Source organism: Myzus persicae, unplaced genomic scaffold (assembly GCF_001856785.1).
Source record: "Myzus persicae strain clone G006 unplaced genomic scaffold, MPER_G0061.0, whole genome shotgun sequence".
Lineage (NCBI taxonomy): Eukaryota > Metazoa > Arthropoda > Insecta > Hemiptera > Aphididae > Myzus > Myzus persicae.
In genome coordinates this window covers 225,907-246,524 of record NW_019101158.1, presented here as the reverse complement: position 1 = coordinate 246,524, position 20,618 = coordinate 225,907, and the positions used below count along the sequence as shown (strand labels likewise).

The following is a 20,618-nucleotide window of genomic DNA, read 5'->3' as shown; positions in this document are numbered from 1 at the left end:
TTAATACTCATTATTTGTAATGCAACATTAAATATGTTTGCTAATTTAAAACATATTTTGAATTATAACTGTAGTTGATACTTGGTTATGACTTTCATTTCAAGTAATAACTTATTAGCACATTAAGTATCTATTTTAGCTAATCATTTCTGATTATTCTCACATTCTCATATTAAACTTGTAAATTTGTTTGTGAAAATGTCTATTTTGTCTAATAAAGTTGCTTTAAGAAAATGACAATTTGAATAGGTACAAACATTTACAATTTACATTTTAACTTTAATGCTTAGGATGCCATCTGACGCGAAAAAGAGACAACTACAGAAAAAGAAAGATGCAGCTAAAGCACGACAAAATATTAAACCAGCCGGTTCTAAAGACAGTAATGGAGTGTCAAATGGTGATGAAGTGGTTCCTATTAGTGAAGAAGGTAATACTTATTGACATATTATATTTCATGAATTTAATTGTTTCTTGTTATCCGGTTAATATTGAAATTTGAAATATTGCTGGGTTGTTCCACATCAATACTGTTTGTAGATAGAGTAAAACCACTTATAACATAGAATACTACAATTATTACTTAAGAAATGAATATTGTTCAATACAACTTTAATACTTACCCATATTGAGTATAGTATATTTGTCCACACAAAATATTTCAAGTCCTTAAATTTATTTTCTAAGAATACAATTTCTAAAATTTGTATTAATTTTATAATGTTTCACTGAATAAACCTAATTTTTTTTAGTATGTTCAGATTTTTAGTTAATTATAGCTCATCAGATGTAGATATATGTATTGCGTACTTACTTGTATTTTATAGTATTAAAAGGTTAGCTTTTGAATTCTGTCTTAAAACTTGTAAGTGGCAATAATATTAAACACAATTTTAACCAACCAATTATTAATTAAGTTAATTATTTTACTTTTAGAATTGCTTTGCAAAAAGTTAGAAGCTGATGCAAAATTAAATGCTGAAGCACGTGCTTGTACTGGCAGTTTAGCGTCTCATCCCAGATCTAGGGATATTAAGGTTGATAATCTATCAATAAGTTTCCACGGTTGTGAACTGTTACAAGACACTATGTTGGAATTGAATTGTGGTCGTCGTTATGGATTAATAGGTTTAAACGGAAGTGGTAAGTGAGATTTTCTTGTTATATATAATCATTAATTTACTATAGACCACATTTTCTTATTGTCTTAGGAAAGTCAACTCTATTATCAGTATTAGGAAATCGAGAAGTACCAATTCCTGAACAAATTGATATTTTTCATTTGACTAGAGAAATGCCAGCATCTGAAAAATCTGCACTCAAATGTGTTATGGAAGTAGATCAAGAAAGAATTAGACTTGAAAAACTTGTTGATGAATTAATAGCCTGTCCTGATGATGGTTAATAATGACTATAATTTCTTTATTAAAATGCATATAAAACTTAATTTTATACAATTTAATTTTAGAATCGCAAGAACAATTAATGGATGTTTATGAAAGATTGGATGATATTAGTGCTGATACAGCTGAAGCTCGAGCTGCTAATATTTTACATGGTCTTGGTTTTACTAAAGCGATGCAAAATCAAAAAACAAAAGATTTCTCTGGTAACAAGATTTATTTTTAAATTAGTATAGTTATAGTTTTAATGACCTCCGTGTACTTTTAATTATTCAAGGCTGGTTAGTTGTTAATTTAAATTGATTTTATACATTGATATTTTCTGTATGCATTATAGGTGGTTGGAGAATGTGAATTGCTTTAGCTCGAGCTTTGTATGTCAAACCACATTTGCTATTACTTGATGAACCAACCAATCATTTGGATTTAGATGCATGTGTCTGGCTTGAAGAAGAATTGAAATCGTAAGTTTTAAAATTATTTATGTCTTTAAATACTAAAAATAAAGTATGCATCTCCTGATATTATCATTTAAGATTATCATTGTACAATTTAAAATAAATAAAGTAAACTATTACACAAGGATAATATGTAAAGCATGCTTAATTTGATCTTTTAACGACTACACTATTTATGCTCTGTGACCTGTCAGTGCTACATAAAATAAAATTGTATTAATTAATAAATTTTTTTGCTTTAATATAAATTAATTATTTAATTTAGTTTTAATTTTGAGATCTATATGATCTAATCATTTAAGTTATGAATAATAGGAGCCAGGATTTCCTAAATTTGCATGGTTACTGGCGATAATATTTTAAAATAAAAGAACATAATCATATGGCTGAGCAGTGATAGGGTCACTAATGAATTTATTTAAATTATAATTTTTCGAATGCTGTATGTAAAGCCTATATTTTAAGATACTTAGATTTGTGATGCTACTGTCACATTTTGGGGCATTAAAAATGCTTTAATATTTAATTTTAAAGATGGATTTTGGTGGCTTATGGAGTGGTCAAAATAAGGAAAAACAAAAATGTATATTTGGTGTAAATCAAAAACGAATCCACATAGATAGTTGAAATTATCACCAAAAGCTTAGAATAACATTTTCTTCCATACATAGATTAATTTTCAAAATATATTGACTTTAATCTATTTATAGACATTTGATGTTTTCAAATTTGTTTTCCTGTACTAAAGATTGAAATAATTTTGTAATTTCAAAAAAATTGAAAATTGAATACAAGTTTTCTTATGATATAGCAATTAAAGTTCAAATTTTTTCAAAATGTATGGACATTTTGAATTTATTTGTTGTTGTTTTTAAGATTTATTTAATGATTAATTTGTATAGCTAAAGCTTAAAAATGCAATTTGAGGTTTCTTATTAAGTGGTTATAGTACCAACTTGTTAATATCTGATGTATAATTATAGGTACAAGAGGATTTTGGTAATAATATCACATTCTCAAGATTTTTTGAATGGTATATGTACTAATACAATTCACTTGGATAAAAAGAGACTTAAATCTTATGGAGTATGTATAAAATATTTGTAAAAAAAACAGATGTATGACTTAAAATGTATAACTGATGTATTGATTATAAAATGTTTAGGGTAATTATGATGCTTTTGTTCGTACTAGAGAAGAACAACTTGAAAATCAGATGAAACAGTATAATTGGGAACAAGATCAGATTGCTCATATGAAGGTAAATTTAACCATAGAATATATGATTTTTGTAACTTTTGTTTATTGTATATACTACAATAATCCTTAAAGTTACTAAAACATACATTATGAATTATGTCATTTTCAGAATTATATTGCTCGTTTTGGTCATGGAAGTGCCAAACTCGCTAGACAAGCTCAGAGTAAAGAAAAAACATTAGCAAAGATGGTTGCACAAGGTTTAACTGATAAAGTAACCAGTGATAAATTAGTTACGTTTTATTTTCCTTCGTGTGGAACTATACCACCACCAGTTATTATGGTTCAGGTAAAAAATTAAAAATTCAACTTAATAATTATTTTAGCAATCACTTATTATTCATAATTTGTTCATTGTTAGCCAAGTTAAAAATATTATTTAAATTCTATGAAAATATTAAAGAATGAATTTAATGTAATATTAGTGTGAAATGGATATGAAAAAGGTTGTTATGAAGAATTCTAGTAATAAATAAAAGATTATTTGTTATTTCATGAAGTTTTTTATGTTTCGACAGTCTTGCATAGGATAAAATTATCATGAAAAAATATCTTTAAAATGTATATGTAAGATATAATTTGTTGACTTCTAGTCTCCAAATTTTCTCTAAGCATAATATTTTAATACTTGTATTATGTCCAAAGAGTGGATTATAAGATACTTATAAGCTTAAAATATGATTATAATATACTTCTAACAAACCTTGAAATATTCTCTTAATAATGATTAAATCTAGTAAATTATATCAAAGTAAAACATGCTGTTTTATCTTCAAATAGTTAAAAAAAATCGAAATTGCACACCATGTAATAGTATGCTTAAACTTGAAAATAATTATTGCATACATTTACTTAGGTAAATTACATAATTTCAGTCACATTTGAAACAATCAAACAATTTTATTACAAACAATGTCCATAATTTTTCTTTCAAATTCAATAAAAAAAAATGTTGTGTAATGAAATATTTTCAACTAGAGAAATTAACAAATATAATTCTTTTATGAACAAATTAAATATATTCTTAAATTTGAAATATTGGCTGGTTATTCATTTATCTCCAAAATATGCTTTAATATGCAAAATAAATTTTCTTCTACAAGTTCTATACTGTATAAATCCATATTTTTCACCCTAGTTGAGCTGCATAAAGTCAATAAATATGTGTGAAAACCTAAAAATCTTTCCTTTAAATATATGTCGTTTACAAATACATAATGTGTTGTTGTCAAAAGTTTAATAATAATTATTATTTTCCTTGAGTTAATAAATAAAATTTTTCTATTAGAATGTGAGTTTCCGATACAATGATGATTCACCTTATATTTATAAGAATCTGGAATTCGGTATTGACTTGGATACAAGACTTGCATTGGTAGGTCCTAATGGAGCTGGTAAAAGTACTCTTCTGAAGTTACTTTACGGTGAAGTAAGTAATAATTTAGATAAAATTATATTTTATATTAATATTATATAATTTTTAGCTTTTTCCTACTGAAGGAATGATTCGTAAAAATTCTCACTTAAGAATAGCTAGATATCATCAGCATCTTCATGAACTCCTTGATTTGGATTTATCACCTCTAGAATACATGATGAACTCATTCCCTGAAGTAAAAGAACGAGAGGAAATGCGTAAAATTATTGGACGTTATGGTTTAACAGGAAGACAACAAGTTAGTTTTTCTCTAAAGTAATTTAATAAGACATTTTTTAAAAATATATTTTTAATAGGTATGCCCAATTCGTCAACTAAGTGATGGTCAACGATGTAGAGTTGTGTTTGCTTATTTAGCCTGGCAAACTCCTCATTTATTACTTCTGGACGAACCTACCAATCATTTAGACATGGAGACAATTGATTCTTTAGCTGATGCTATTAATCATTTTGATGGTGGAATGGTTTTAGTTAGCCACGACTTCAGACTTATTTCTCAAGTAAAAATACATTTTTTCTTTGTATTTATTATTTATAATTTTTGTTCTATTGACTCATGTCCATTTTTGGTATAATCATGTAAAATAATGCGTTATTTTTCTTAATTTTGTGAGTATTGTTTTCAACAAAAATCTTATGGAAGTCCTTTAATGACAGTACTCATAATATATCATGTTAATATATTAGCTGTGTAAATATTTATTTCGCTTATAGTAAATGAAATAGTTTTCAGTGATTTGAATTACATATCTACTAAGGCAATAAATTATCTTAAACTTAAATTAAATTAATTTTTCTTGGAATACGCAGAATGTTTCTTCTGGATATCACATCAATTTTTTTTTAAATCAAATTTTCATCGAGTTTTTTAAAATTATAGCTATACTGTTTATTAACTATAGTATATACTATTTCTGCTAATGTTGCTTGTCAAATTACGTTTGTTAAACATTTAGAAATACCTGTGAACTGTTTTTATTTTTGCAACCTGAAAGTATTGTTACTTTAGTAATTAAAAATTAAAATAATCTTAGTTACAAAAACACAAATTAAGATATGTCAATGATATATCAATTACATGAAACAAACATGTGATAACTGACACCCACACCTTCTCTCAATGCGGCAAAACGACTAGCTTTAATCAAATGTATGTGTTATGTGCCATTAGTTCCTTATTATCTTAGTATCACAGAACAATATTCTATTTAAGCTCTAATTATCTTGCCGCAATTTGAGAAGGTCAGAGACACAAAAATATTATTGATAAATCACATTGTTTTGTATGCTGTATGTCTTAAGTCTTAGTTACAAGTAAAGTACTTATTTAAAGTTATTTATCCAACATTGTAAAAGTCACCAACACACATACACATAAACTGGTGTTATTTTATTTGAAACTGATGTTTAATTGAAGTATCTGAAGTAGATTCTACATGAGTTAAACTTTTTTACTTAGCATTTAAAACATTTGATTTTCAACTATCGATAATCAAGATTGAATTTTAATTAACAGGTGGCAGAAGAAATCTGGATTTGTGAAAATGGCAAAGCTACTAAATGGCAGTCAACCATCTTAGATTACAAAGAACATTTGAAAAAAAAGATTTTGAAAAATAACAATGATGGTGCTTCTAATAAGCGTTAAAATATTCAAATAAACTTTATTTTTTCTGCTTTTACATCATTGAAACATTATAAACAAAAACAATAAATACAATTCAATTTATATTCTGTATTGTTGTTTTTATTTAAATGTTTGCGAACAAATTAATTTTGTAATATTGACAGAATCTCGTTGCATGGTCGCAGTTATAAATTATTATTTTTATAATTAATTATTTTGAATTTCAATATAAACATTTTTATTTTTATTAATCTGAAAAGCAACTAAAATAATATTCTGCAGGGACATCAAACTCTATAAATTGGTAAAAATATTCTTTGGTAAGATGTTCTTGAGGTATTAACTAGTTGTAAAATGTATGATACATTTAATTGTTTAAGATTACTCAAACTCCAAGTACATTTTAATTATTAATATAAGTTGAAATATATTTGGACGTCTTTTATTGTCGTTCTTTATTGTACGTTCATTTAAGGTTGATTTTTATTCCTTATTAATTAAGAACTGGTGTCAAATACAATATGACAATAATATAATACACATTCAAATTAAAAATAACCTTCCGTCTTTTGTTTTATATCGTTTATTATTAGTCATTGCTATTTATTTTATAGGAACATAAATCTTAAATTACATAGGAAATACACGGGCGACAATTTACGCAACGGTCAACCGCTTTGAGTAATGAGAATTGACGCAAATCGGCACCCACCGTGAGTTGTTAATGAAAATTATATTAATATTATAACAATGTACTTCTTCCCAAATCCCGATAGTCTTCCACAACAACGAACTACAAATCCCTTTGCATAAACAATAGGTGTGCACACCATTGCTAACCATGGTTGGCGATACTGCGCACAATCCCATCTCTTGATTGTTGTATACGTTTTTTTTCTTACCACGACCTTAGATCTTATTATTATTCAGGTATACATACCACAAAGGCCTCGAGTCGGATCAATGCCCGATTAAAAAATTATAAATTTGGAAGCTAAAATATGCATTTGAATAATACACCACTATTTAAAGTAAAATGATAATTCAGTCTTTGATCAGACCTGAAAAAAGTTTTCATCTTTCAAATAAAAAAATCATCAATGAGGCTTGGGAGTTTCTCCTGTAGCTATTGTTGATATAGGTCAGGGATGGCAAATCCATGGCACGCGAAAATATTTACTATTATATATGTCCTATATAATATTATAGGACCTATAATAACCTAAACTAACTAACCTTTTTTTACTAATACATTAATTATACAATCAAATTATAGTGTAACAAAATATAATATTTTTTTCATGGCACGCTCTAAAAAAAAAAAGGTGATTACCTACTAATTTTGAGCACGCAGTGTTTAAAAGGTCTACCATCCCTGGTATAGGTAGCATATACAAAAATTATAGTTATAATTTAAAAGAAAAATTTTATTTTAATGAGCTTTTAAGAATTCCAAGATATCTCACAATTTTTAATTTGAATATAAAAGTAAACTAGCAGTTTCTAATGGCAAAACACATTGTTAACTAGCGTAGTAGCATGGAAGTATTTATTATTAGTACTTTACAGTTTACACAGTTTAAACACGCACAATGAATAAAAATAATAATTTAAAGCAGTAATTATAATTTATTATTAATTCGATGAATGAACAAAGATAATTTCATACTTATTGCATTCATCAGAATTCACAAAAAAACCGTAAAGTGTATTGTAAAGTAGTAAATATAAGTTCCGAATGTGGTCCTCAAGTTGAAAAAAGTTGGGCACGCCTAGTATACTACTGGAACCTTAAAATATGCTGATTATGCGTTTATAGTTTATTTTTTCTTACCCTGAAAAATGTTAAACCGGGTGTTATTTATTCTATATATTCTATATAACAATTTAAAGTGGCCAAATCCATTGATCAAAATAAACCTAAAATAATTAACTTTGAATTATTTGTGTATGCATATAACATATACGGAGTTACAGGATGAACTGTGTCAACGCTCAACTCTCCCGAGTCTTAATAACTTCGTTTGTACATTAAAATATTATATACTTTATTATATTAGGTCTATGCAATATTGCAATACGAGAATTGCTATGTATTATATAGATAATTTTGCAATTATTACATAAAATTAAATAAGTCAACCCACAATAAAGCACTAGAAGACAATGTAAACAAAATTGAGCAAACTGTTATAAATCAGGTTCAAACATATCAATATACTATGAAGTACCTGTACGGCTCTACAAATACGGCTGCACTTACTGATGGTGATCACAATATACTATAGTTATGACTATAATATCAAGCACCAAGACCAGGTGACCAACTATGGTTCATGTCGAGAATCTCGACAAAATATGAGTACATTAAATGTTGTTTTCATTCTTAACTTTTTCAAATTTACTGAAATACTACTACCGCATTTTAAACAGCTGATCTGCATTTTAATTAAATATATTAAGCATTATAGAATAAATTATTAGAATCTTCTCATTTTAATTGTTTTACATCATATATTCACCAATGAATTGAGTAAACATGTGTTCTGTTTATAACTAATTTTTAATTTTTTTTAAATAACAATATGAAACATTTTTAGTTTTTACACAATGAAATACTGAATACATACAATAACTTGATACATCATAATTTATATGATATGAACTGGCAAGAACGGTTGGCGGTAAAACAAAACAAAAATCGCGAGGACAGCCAACTAACGGACGTAAGTACGAAACAAAAAAAAAATGGGGTGAAGTCAACGGGTCCGCTAAGTCAAACGAGCGGCCGCGTTTTGCACAACTCGGACCGCGTATAACACATCTACACAGTACACGAATATCGTGGACACTAGCGGAGACCATATTATTATATTTTATATTGTAGAGTTGTCAACTCAAAATGCCACTTTTAGACGTACGTTTCCCCAGCCCCCCACATATCAATTTTCCCAACATTTAGTACGTCATTTGTTTGTATTTGTTTGACCAAACTCAGAATTTGTTCGACATCGGATACCCCGGAAAATACGATTTTCCGTGCGGGGGGGCTGCAGAAACGTTTCCCCAGCCCCCCGCATAAGAAATAATGGACTTTCAGCGAATTTTTTTTTACCAATTATTAGTACGTTATTTGTTTGACTAAACTCAGAATTTGTTCGACATCGGATACCCCGGAAAATACGATTTTCCCGTTTGGGGGACTGAGGAAACGTTTCCCCAGCCCCCCGCATAAGAAATAATGGACTTTCAGCGAATTTTCAGCGAATTCATGAACTGGAAACTATAAATAAAAATGCAAATAAATCTATTTAATTGTTTCTTGACATTATGATATACATTATAGGTATTAGGTATTATTGCATAATATTATAATAAAATTGTATAAGATACAATGGTCTGTTACATAAAAATTAAATCATAATTAATGTTTTAAAAAAAAATAAAAAGTAAAAAAAAAAATAATGCAACTATCTTATAATAATCTGTTTAATTTTTTTTAAATATGTAATTTTAATTATTATTTAAATAGTATATATAAGGAATTCACATTGTACTTTTGTGTTGCCTTTTATATATTTAACGTTTTTTTGGACATCATCATACATTTCCCATTTATTATGCCCTCTCTTACAACATGCATAGTAATGGCCAATGGAAGTCCTGAGACGACTCAGTCCACGACGGAAACAACCCACACCTCTTAACTCATAAATTTTTCCTGATGCTATGAGTATCTGTGGTATATTTTCTAGTATAATTGATGGTTGTGGAAGTACTTCGCTACTATAATTTAGACTAGTATTTTCTACAATAATAAAACAATTTAATTTATATTTTGTAATTAATTTACCTAGATTAATACATACCTTCCCAATTTAATAACTCCACAAATATATGAAAAGCCGACATCACAGTGGTTTTCATTTTTACAACTTGGCATGCTTCGCCTTTATTATTAATATAACCACAATTTGTTTTTTCCAATTTTATCCTGAAATCTATATAATTTTGTAAATCGGCTATGTTTCTATCAGTTATGGTAAATGAAAAAATCATAATTGGAATTGGAGCTTCAGTCGTTCTTCCACAGTTCCACATGTTAAGATATTACAATTTACAGAGTCATGGGCTGTTGGAAACTCTTTCAATGTTGTATTTAACAAATTACTTGCTGTTGTTTCACATTTAGCTAAAGTTGTGTTATATTCTAAAAATTCCAATTCTGGGTTCATATTATTTACCTGTTTTATAAAACAAATTATTATAATTTATTTATTTAATTTATATTTATTAGTCGATTAAGTACAAAATAGCGAAAGTCATAATAGTAGAGTAAAAAGACCGAAATCCAAATGAAATACCATCATTACCAGTGGTTAAATAAAACTGTCATACATCGGTGATAACATAATTAACCTATGTGTATACCAATACCTACAACTAATAATAAGATAAACATTTTGTGTAACAACTAATTGATATTGTAGATTAATAGTGTAGTTGTTATCCAGTATTCTTACTGTTCGCAATCTGTACAGTATGACAGTTATTATCTTATGTAATATTTAATTTTTTTTAACTTTTCTACATTTTTATGGTATTCATAAAAAGTTATAAAATTAAAAATTGTATGATTAGTTTCTATGAATACCTTATTTAACGCGAAGATAGTAGTCGTGAATGAAGAAAATGTTGGTTGTGTTTAGGAAATAATTGTTTAGCTAGAATAATTACATAGAATGAAATTATTTCAATATCCCCCAATAATGAAAGAAAACGATAACAATATTTTGCTGGTGACCATCCACAAAACACATAGAAAAAGATTTCGCAAAAAAAAATTAAAATATTACTTATGATTAAAATTCGAATGGTAATTTTAATTAAAATTAATTAAATTAATTGAATGCTTATTGAAATATCGATTTTTTTTTAATATATCAAATATTATAATTAATATTTTTGACTTCAGTGATAATATTATTAACATGGAGGGTAACTCTTTCACTATTAGGTATATGTGAATGTGATACTTTTAACATGTGTTATATAATTGTATAGTAAAATTAGTATAGTTATCTCAATATGCAATCAATAATGTAATAATATACCTAACTAGTAACTCATAAAGATTTAAAAAAATAGAAAATATACTTACTTTGATCGCCATCGTCATTTTTAAAAACGATTCTGTCTTTAAAATCCAAAATAGCTTCAATTATCGTCAATGGAGGTATTGCTGGTTTTCGCCCAACCATTATTAAAAATGACTTATGTCAAAATGTTTTATTAAATTATAATATAAAAAGAGTTAGAAAATAACCTTTTATAAACGACGAGTGCACAACGTTCAAGTCACGATGAGTCTCGTTAAATGATTATACTATTAGGTAATACAAATTAGCTATTTAGCTATTTCCAAAATCAGATATAAATAAAACCGTTTTAATATTTACATATTTTGTACAAAAAAAAAACAACCAATAACCATGCAGTAAGTAATAAGTAATAACTAATAATAGCATCAATCTGCTATCAAAATGTATGATAAAAATAAACAAACAAAATCTGAGTTGAACATTTATATAATAATATCACATGTAGCTCATTATTTCAAAAATAAAATCTGGTGATAGTATTAACTGCAATAGTTAATAGGTATATTAACACATTCAACTTTATTTAAATAATAATATACTTAGACATGCAATTACAGAACTGTGAGACACTAAGTAATTTTGGCGTTAGTAAAATTAATGCGAAATTGATCATACAAGGTAATGGATGATTAAAAGTCAAACTTCTTTTTATAGTTGTTATATATAAATATTTAATGTTATTTCAAGTATACAAGATATTAGGGAAGTTAGTACACTCAGTAGCACGAATTAATATATATCTTAATTCGTGCTCAGTAGTATACTTCTATGTCTTGTTCACATCATTCACTAACTCATAGATATAGTATAGGGATTTGTACACAAAAACTGAACACCTATTGGATGCTTTTCCTACAACACGTATTTATTACACATAATGTTAAGTAATTTTTTGGGCATCAATGTAATTATAAAAAATGCAAAATATTTTTATTATAAGCAAAATAGGAACTATATTATAAGATGATTCACGAAATTCACTTACAAATGTTCTAAAAGCGTGGTAAATTTAATATTAAACATATTATAATATCGCAATAACGAGAATAATATATATATAACATTAAATAAACACAAATTAGTATGTATAATATAAAAATAAAAATTGTGTTAATTTTCATCGGGATTCAACAATATGATATATTATATATTTATAGATATATCGATATTATATAAATACTGTTGTTAAAAACTGATTTTCCGGGGAATCCGAAAAAAAAAATAAAGGCGAAGCATGCCAAGGAGTGAAAACAAAAACAACTGTGATGTCGGCTTTTCATATATTTGTGGAGTTATTAAATGGGGAAGGTATGTATTAATCTAGGTAAATTAATTACAAAATATAAATTAAATTGTTTTATTATTGTAGAAAATACTAGTCTAAATTATAGTAGCGAAGTACTTCCACAACCATCAATTATACTAGAAAATATACCACAGATACTCATAGCATCAGGAAAAATTTATGAGTTAAGAGGTGTGGGTTGTTTCCGTCGTGGACTGAGTCGTCTCAGGACTTCCATTGGCCATTACTATGCATGTTGTAAGAGAGGGCATAATAAATGGGAAATGTATGATGATGTCCAAAAAAACGTTAAATATATAAAAGGCAACACAAAAGTACAATGTGAATTCCTTATATATACTATTTAAATAATAATTAAAATTACATATTTAAAAAAAATTAAACAGATTATTATAAGATAGTTGCATTATTTTTTTTTTTACTTTTTATTTTTTTTTAAAACATTAATTATGATTTAATTTTTATGTAACAGACTATTGTATCTTATACAATTTTATTATAATATTATGCAATAATACCTAATACCTATAATGTATATCATAATGTCAAGAAACAATTAAATAGATTTATTTGCATTTTTATTTATAGTTTCCAGTTCATGAATTCGCTGAAAATTCGCTGAAAGTCCATTATTTCTTATGCGGGGGGCTGGGGAAACGTTTCTGCAGCCCCCCGCACGGAAAACCGATTTTCCAAGGGGAACCGATATCAAACAAATTCTGAGTTTGGTCAAACAAATACAAACAAATGACGCACTAAATGTTGGGAAAAAAAAAATTTGGGAAAATTGATATGTGGGGGGCTGGGGAAACGTACGTCACTTTTGGCTAACCGTACGTGTAAACGAATTATTATTGAACCATATATTGAGATGTAAGAATATTAAAATCGTCATTTTAAATACACATATGTAATGTGTTTGGAAATTAATTAGCCATGTACCTATTTTATTTTCAATGTTCAACAATATTATAATATTATATTTCGTTGTCATGGATATGTACATTCGTCTGAATGTTTATTCATACATCTTGTAACTAATTTTGTTTCAGTCTACTACGAGGCATTTCTCAAACTATTTTTTGTCTCATAAATTATTTACATTTTTTAACTCAATTATAATATCTTGAAATTCAATTTCTGAATTTTTAAACAAAACCATGGAAAGTTTCACAGAAGCCGACCATATTACAACGCCAGAACAGTTGGATGTTATGGCTGTTGGGAGTTTGCAGCAATGCGAGCATAGCACCCGCCATAGCGGATGTAGGTAGTCGTTTGTCGGAAGACAACGAACACAGGGTGGACGACCCTACGCTGGCCACGAGGCCTACAATTGTGTGCGCTATCAGTGAGCTCAGTGGCCAACAACCAACGACGACGTTGACTTCGGCAGATTCCAAAGTGTTGGACGAGGTGACCGAGGACTTACTGAAGGCCGCCGTTCTGAGGTCATTGAATTTGCCACCCCTCTCTCTGGGTCCGAGTGACGAGCGGTCGTCGTCTGTTTCAAGCGGTGATAGCAGTATTGCATTACCACAAACGGAGGCGCCGAAGATTTCTGTACCGAGTGTCTTGGACAAGTTGCTGGAGTTTGACGAAGTCGCGTCAGAAATCCGAAACGCTAACACAAAGTACGGTAAGCACCTCCCGCCGTTACCGCGGTGTTTCAGCAGTGTGCCGGAAGTTGAACACTTGCCACCGATAGCACGGCATTCTGAATACGGTGATTGTGTGGCACCTAGTCTTTTGGCCAATAACGTGCGACCAACAACAACGGCGAACAACCAGTTGCCGTCGGACGTAGATTGTCAGCCGAACGTCCTAGAGGTCAAGAGCCTGATTCAGTCCTAAGAAATTGAAGAGGCAGTACAAAGCAAGGCTATAGACGAAGCAAAAAGTGAGGGTGGTTGTGTGGCGGCACCTGATCTTTTGGCCAATAACGAGCGACAAACAACAACGGCAAACAACCAGCTGCCGTCGGACGTAGATTGTGAGCCGAACGTCCTAGAGGTCAAGAGCCTGATTCAGTCAGAAGAAATTGAGGAGGCAGTTCAAAGCACGGCTATAGACGTAACAAAAAGTGACGGTGACGAGCTCAAACCGTCAGTGACCACGGCCATGGTAAAGTCAGCAGCTGCAGCAGAACAACCGCTGCAAGGTCGCTGCCGTAGGCCGTCCATTATGTCAGCACTGGGGAGCCGACTCCTCAAGGTCGGCAGATTGTTGGTCTGCTGTTGTTATCGTCCGAATAATAATGATTAGGATGTGGTACTCTGGTACAGTGGTACCGCGACGTGGCGAGACGCCGTTAAACGATTGAGAGATGCATTGATCCAGGATGTTTTTTGGGCACCGTCTTACCGCCATTCGCTCACGTCGCTGCGGGCATCGAACAGTCGTGAAGTTCGACCCAGTCCACTCCAGCCCTCTACAATCCTGTGTGACCCTCGATAGCCGCTTTAAGCCACATCCGGGTTTTCAAGCACCCATGAACCTCGTCGCATTTTTTTTTTTACATTTTTCTTTTAGTTTTGTACCGACGTCCGTCGTTTTCCGCTGGCAACCTTTTAGTTGGCCCTCAAGATTTTTGTTTTTTTTCCCCCGCTAACCATTCCTGCGTGTACCTATATACGTTAAGATGCATTCAATATATATATTATATTATTATATTATTTTTTTTATAATTTTTTTATATTTTTTTGTACATTAAATCATACATTTATTACTATGTATTCAGTTTTTCTTTGTGTAAAAATATATTGCATACTGTTAATTTCAAAAATAAAAATTTGTTATTTACAGAACACTTGTTTATTCAATTGACTGGTATATGTATTATATAAAACAAATTCTAATAATCTATTATATAATACCTAAAATATTTAACTAAAATACGATAGCAGAATAATTGTAGTAAATTTTAAAAAAAAATGTAGAATGAAAACCAAATTTAATGTGCTCATATTTTGTTGATATTTTTGACATGAACCATTATAGTTAGTTTTGATAAGAGTTAATTTATAAGCGTTTGATATTGTAGTCATAACTATAGGTATATATCCAGGGATGGCAAATCCATGGCACGCGAAAATTTTTACTATTATATCTAATATATAAAATTCTCGTGTCACAGTTTTCGTTGCCATACTCCTCCGAAACGGCTTGACCGATTTTGATGAAATTTTTTGTGCTTATCCGGTATCTATGAGAATCGGCCAACATCTATTTTTCATCCCCCTAAATGTTAGGGGTTGTCCACCCCTAAATTTTTTTTTTTATTTTTTAGACAAAATTTTTAATTTCTATTTTTTTATGATACAACATACAAAAATACATACAATCCTCAATTTTCACCCTTCTACGATCAACCCTTATTTTTTAATAGCCATTTTAGTAATTTAATCATTTTTCCTCTCCGGTCGAAAACTGATGTATCGTCATTTAATTAGTTATCCCCGCCAGATGTCTACAGGTGTCACTTCTGACCGAGTAAACAGCACGGAGTAGGGATGAGAACGAAGCCGGTCTCCTTTCTTTCTCACTCCCTACACAGTTGTCGGCCATTATTATTGTTTATGCATCAAGTGTAGTAGTAACGTTGACAATTATTATTTTATAATAATTGTTATTATTATTTTATTATTATTATTATTATTATTTATTTATTATTTTTTTATTATTATTATTATTTTTTTTATTTTTTTTCCATAAAACTTATATTTTTGCCTTTTGTTATTTTTATATTCCCTCATCGTTCACAGCGCTCCATGCTTATTTCACGCATATACCACATTCTTACATACATACAATATACACATTCTAACATACATACATACTTACAATAAGTAAGCTATTTTTTGTCTACACTAGAAATTACTAGGAAATTATTTATATGGCAAAACAACGTTTGCCGGGTCAGCTAGTATTATATAATATTATAGGACCTTTTTTTTCCGTTTGAAAACGACGACGCCGCGGGAACTGCTTTCGCATTGCTTCCGCGAATATTATAGGGCCTATAATGGGGAATAGTAAGTTCCTACACGAGAGTAGCAGGTAGACAATTACATACGTTAGTTCCTTCACGGTAAAAAACAGGTACGTATGTTAGTTCCTACACGACGGAAGAAGGTACTTATATAAGTTCCTGCACGGTAAAAACCAGGTACGTATGTTAGTTCCTACACTGCGGAAAGGGTTAAATATGTATATTATACACAGACGTATCGTTTTAATAATAGTATGTCCAGCCGTAGCTTACGAATATACATTAAATTAATATACTTCATTTAAAGCAAAACGCATACAAAATTACGGGAAAAAATGATTTTTATTATATTTTTTAATCATCATAATATATTTGTTTTTTAAATTCGTATATACATATTTAATTGTGTATAATATACATATTTAACCTTTTCCGCAGTAACTAACATACGTACCCGATTTTTACCGTGTAGGAACTTACATACGTACCTTTTTCCGTCATGTAGGAACTTACATTCACCCCCTATAAATAACCTTTTTTTTTTTATGGTATCGAGGACTGGAGGAGGAACTATGGTGCCAGTACTTCTCCTCCAGCCCCCATCGTTTATTGTCAAAAACAAAAACACACAACAATTAACAACGGCCGGCCAATCCCCCACTCGCTGCTATTACAAACAAAATTGGACTATATGTATAATAGAACGGCGGAGCTCTGCTCTCCCTAATTGTCTTAGACTACAAATCAATTTTCAGCTACCAGTGTTCTATGCTGAGTTCCGTCGGTTCACAGCCTGTCGCACTCGTTCTTCTTCTTCTTTGACCGAAAGGATGTTTTCCACCATGCCGTAGAATAGCCTGAACCGCTCTTCGGCTTCTCTCAGGATCGCATACTTCCCGTGAGCGTCCGCCGGCAAGAGCTCGAACGCCGGTCCGCAAATGATGTCTGACGGAACGTCGTCAGTGCTCGGTCGATGGCCAATCCTGGCGCTCAGGGCTTCACGAAAGCCGTCCCAATGGGGGCAATCGAACAGCGTGTGTTCGACGGTGTCTGGTTCGCCCGAACACTGCCAGCAACGAGGGCTGGCGGCCCTGTTAATGCGATGGAGGTACCATTCGAAGCAGCCGTGGCCCGTGAGTTCCTGTGTCATGTGGAACGTCAGGGGCACCCACGGGACAGTCCTTCCTAGCCATCTTGCCAGGTCAGGGATGACGCGGAGCGTCCAGGCCGCCTTCGGGGGGGCAAGCCATCTCGCCTGCCAGGCGACGATCGTGGTTTTTCTTGCCTCAAGTTTCACGGCCGCCTTAGAAGGCCGTTGTTCGCCGGGCTCCATTGCGGCGCGCAGTCGGAATCCGATTTACTGTCTCTCCAGTCCAAGCAGATCAACGGGCGGCATACAGGCCAAAACCAGGGCGGTCTCGTCCGACACGGTGCGGTAGGACCGGATTACCCTCAAGGCGGCGGTCCTCTGCGGACGGATCAAGATCGCCCTAGTTCTGGCGACTCCTGTAACGGAAGGGATCCAGACGGCAGCAGCGTACAACAACTGGCTTTCCACAACAGACGCGAGCAGCCTCCTCTTCCACTGTGAAAACACGTCCGGTTTCGCGCAACTGTGTCACGTGATCTGCCAGCGGCCTAATCACGACGAGTAACTGAAACTGTAGTCAATTACAGCCGCGGACCTGCATGCGCTATTTTTTCCTGACTTATTTGGAATAGAGTATACATACTTACGTAGTTATAAGGTATTGTAGACTGTGGTTATTAAAACTGTACTATAAATTAAACTTATCTATAACACATTTATTAATTTAGATATTTTTATTTATAAACAGAAAAAAAACACAATTAAAATTTTTGAATGTAAATAATAAAATAAAATAATAAAACCAATATTCCGGGAAACCCTATTTTTTTAAAAAAAAATTTCGTTTTTTTGTTTGTTTCACTACAATTATATTAAAACAGATATGCAGGTACCTGTTTAATGAGTTATGCATTGGTTTCTACTACAGGGCGTCCCAAAATGATTCATCTGATTTTAGTAGACTATAAATATTGTTCCTGTCATTTCAGGTAAACGAAGCACCGACCATCTGAAAGGTGGGTTTATCGAGTTTTTATCGATTGCCGATAAGTCGCGATAATGTGCAGTTACATGACTAAACCTGACTGAACTGAACCTAACCTGACTGAACTGAACCTAACCTAACTACCGAAGCTACCACAACAACGGATCGGTCGCTGTAGTGCTAATGACGCTACATTTTGTCCATGGCCGCCCCGTTCGCCGGATCTTAAAATCTGTGATTTTTTTCTCTGGGGTTACATGAAAAGCATTGTTTATGTACCTCCTCTTCCAAAAGATCTTGACGAATTGAAAAGTCGCGTCACAGAAGCTATCAACTTGGTTACAGTCGACATGCTTCAACAGGTTTATGAGGAATTTGAATATCGCCTAGATGTGTGTCGTGCAAGTAAGGGGAGTCACATTGAACATTTATAAGCATTGTACCTAAAACTTAAAATAATCCATTCAAATGTAAAATGTATTCTAACATGATTAATCAAATTTTACAATAAATATGATTTTTTGAAATCCGATGAATCATTTCGGAACACCCTGTATAATTATGTACCTAGTGGATTATTATTTTATGTGACACATGCCCTAACAATGCTCATCTTATTTATTTCTCCATCCTTATTGATAACATTCTTACCAAATAACTGCCAAGATTTATGATAATCTAAACAATTATATAACTTTGTATTTAATATAAGTTACTGCTGTGAAAAAAAATTTTACATCGGAGTACCTTGCTCATGTCTTATTGTGCACGAAATTGAAATACCAAATTGTATGATACATATTATTATTGTTAAAATAATTATGTTATTACGATACTATTATTGATAATATACATACAAGGTTCATTCATCTAGCAGGCGTATCAAGTCACCTAGTCATCTCTGGCAGAGATTCTCTGCACATTTTCTTTTAAAATTTTTTTAGTATTACTTTTACATAATACGTTGTATCTAATATTAAGTATTAACTATAATAATTAGGTTTTTTATACCACTTAAGTAGGTAGCCAATCAAGTATTTGAGTGTACCCACTTCAAAAATATTTCTTTAAGTCTTCTCCGTATAAATAAGAATATACCATGGTATTTAGATGAATGAATGTTGTATGCATAATAGCTCTAGTAATATTGTAATAACATAATCGATATAGGTAACATATTAACATAATATTCAATACCTACTTCTAAATGTCGGGCATAGACAACCCTGATGCAGACATTTTTTCCACAGCAGTAATGTTAAATACATTTATTATGTATACAAATTTATTCAGACTATCATCAATTTTGAAAGTTATTCGGTAAGAATGGTATCTATAAGACAATAACTAATTAGTATGGAGCTAAGTCAAATGAGAATTGTTTATACATAATATTGTGTCACATAAAACAAATCACTACGCAATTGCAATATATATATATGTCAATACACAACTCATAAAATAAGTAATTTTTTAAATATAATTATAGTAAAACAAAAAAATTTTCTAAGGTTCCTTGGAGTATTAATTTTATTTAGTTATTGACAACCTATTATGCAGTACTCAAGTTTTGTTTCATTTAATTTTGAAATATGTCTCGCAAAACCGAAGATTACCAACTACTTACTCCCGTTAGATTAATATACTAATTAAAATTGTGGTCAAGAGGGGTAAGCTTCAACATTATAATGTTAAATTAATTTGTTATATTTATTTATGCAGTGAGTTAAATAACAATATGACGGTTTCTCTTCCCAAAATAAAAGTAACATCGAGAGGAATAATTAGAATTTAGATCTAATTTATAAGATCATTATTGTTTTTAAATTTTTAATACATGTTTTTATGTTAAAGCATAGTTAAAATATTTCTTAATCTTGATCAAGGGTATATTAAGA

The 20,618-nt window shown here is 30.7% G+C and overlaps 2 protein-coding genes and 1 pseudogene across 2 annotated transcripts; 1 reads left to right on the top strand and 2 right to left on the bottom strand.

Annotated features, from left to right (window-relative positions):
* Nucleotides 1–291: 291 nt before the first annotated feature.
* On the top strand, nt 292–6,385 carry LOC111028007 (ATP-binding cassette sub-family F member 2). The gene is given in 12 exon segments (XM_022306531.1): nt 292–430; nt 937–1,143; nt 1,212–1,400; nt 1,469–1,609; nt 1,741–1,867; nt 2,845–2,947; nt 3,027–3,122; nt 3,231–3,410; nt 4,410–4,550; nt 4,606–4,797; nt 4,856–5,059; nt 6,076–6,385. Coding segments are annotated over 12 exon segments (1,851 nt in total). The 3' UTR covers nt 6,208–6,385.
* Nucleotides 6,386–9,710: 3,325 nt separating this feature from the next.
* On the bottom strand, nt 9,711–10,506 carry LOC111027982. Its single transcript, XM_022306498.1, has 2 exons — nt 10,056–10,506; nt 9,711–9,994 (listed from the first exon to the last, which is right to left on the bottom strand). The coding sequence occupies exons 1-2, from the start codon at nt 10,285–10,287 to the stop codon at nt 9,711–9,713; spliced, it is 516 nt and encodes a 171-aa protein (XP_022162190.1). The 5' UTR covers nt 10,288–10,506.
* Nucleotides 10,507–17,325: 6,819 nt separating this feature from the next.
* On the bottom strand, nt 17,326–18,301 carry LOC111028023 (annotated as a pseudogene).
* Nucleotides 18,302–20,618: the final 2,317 nt, after the last annotated feature.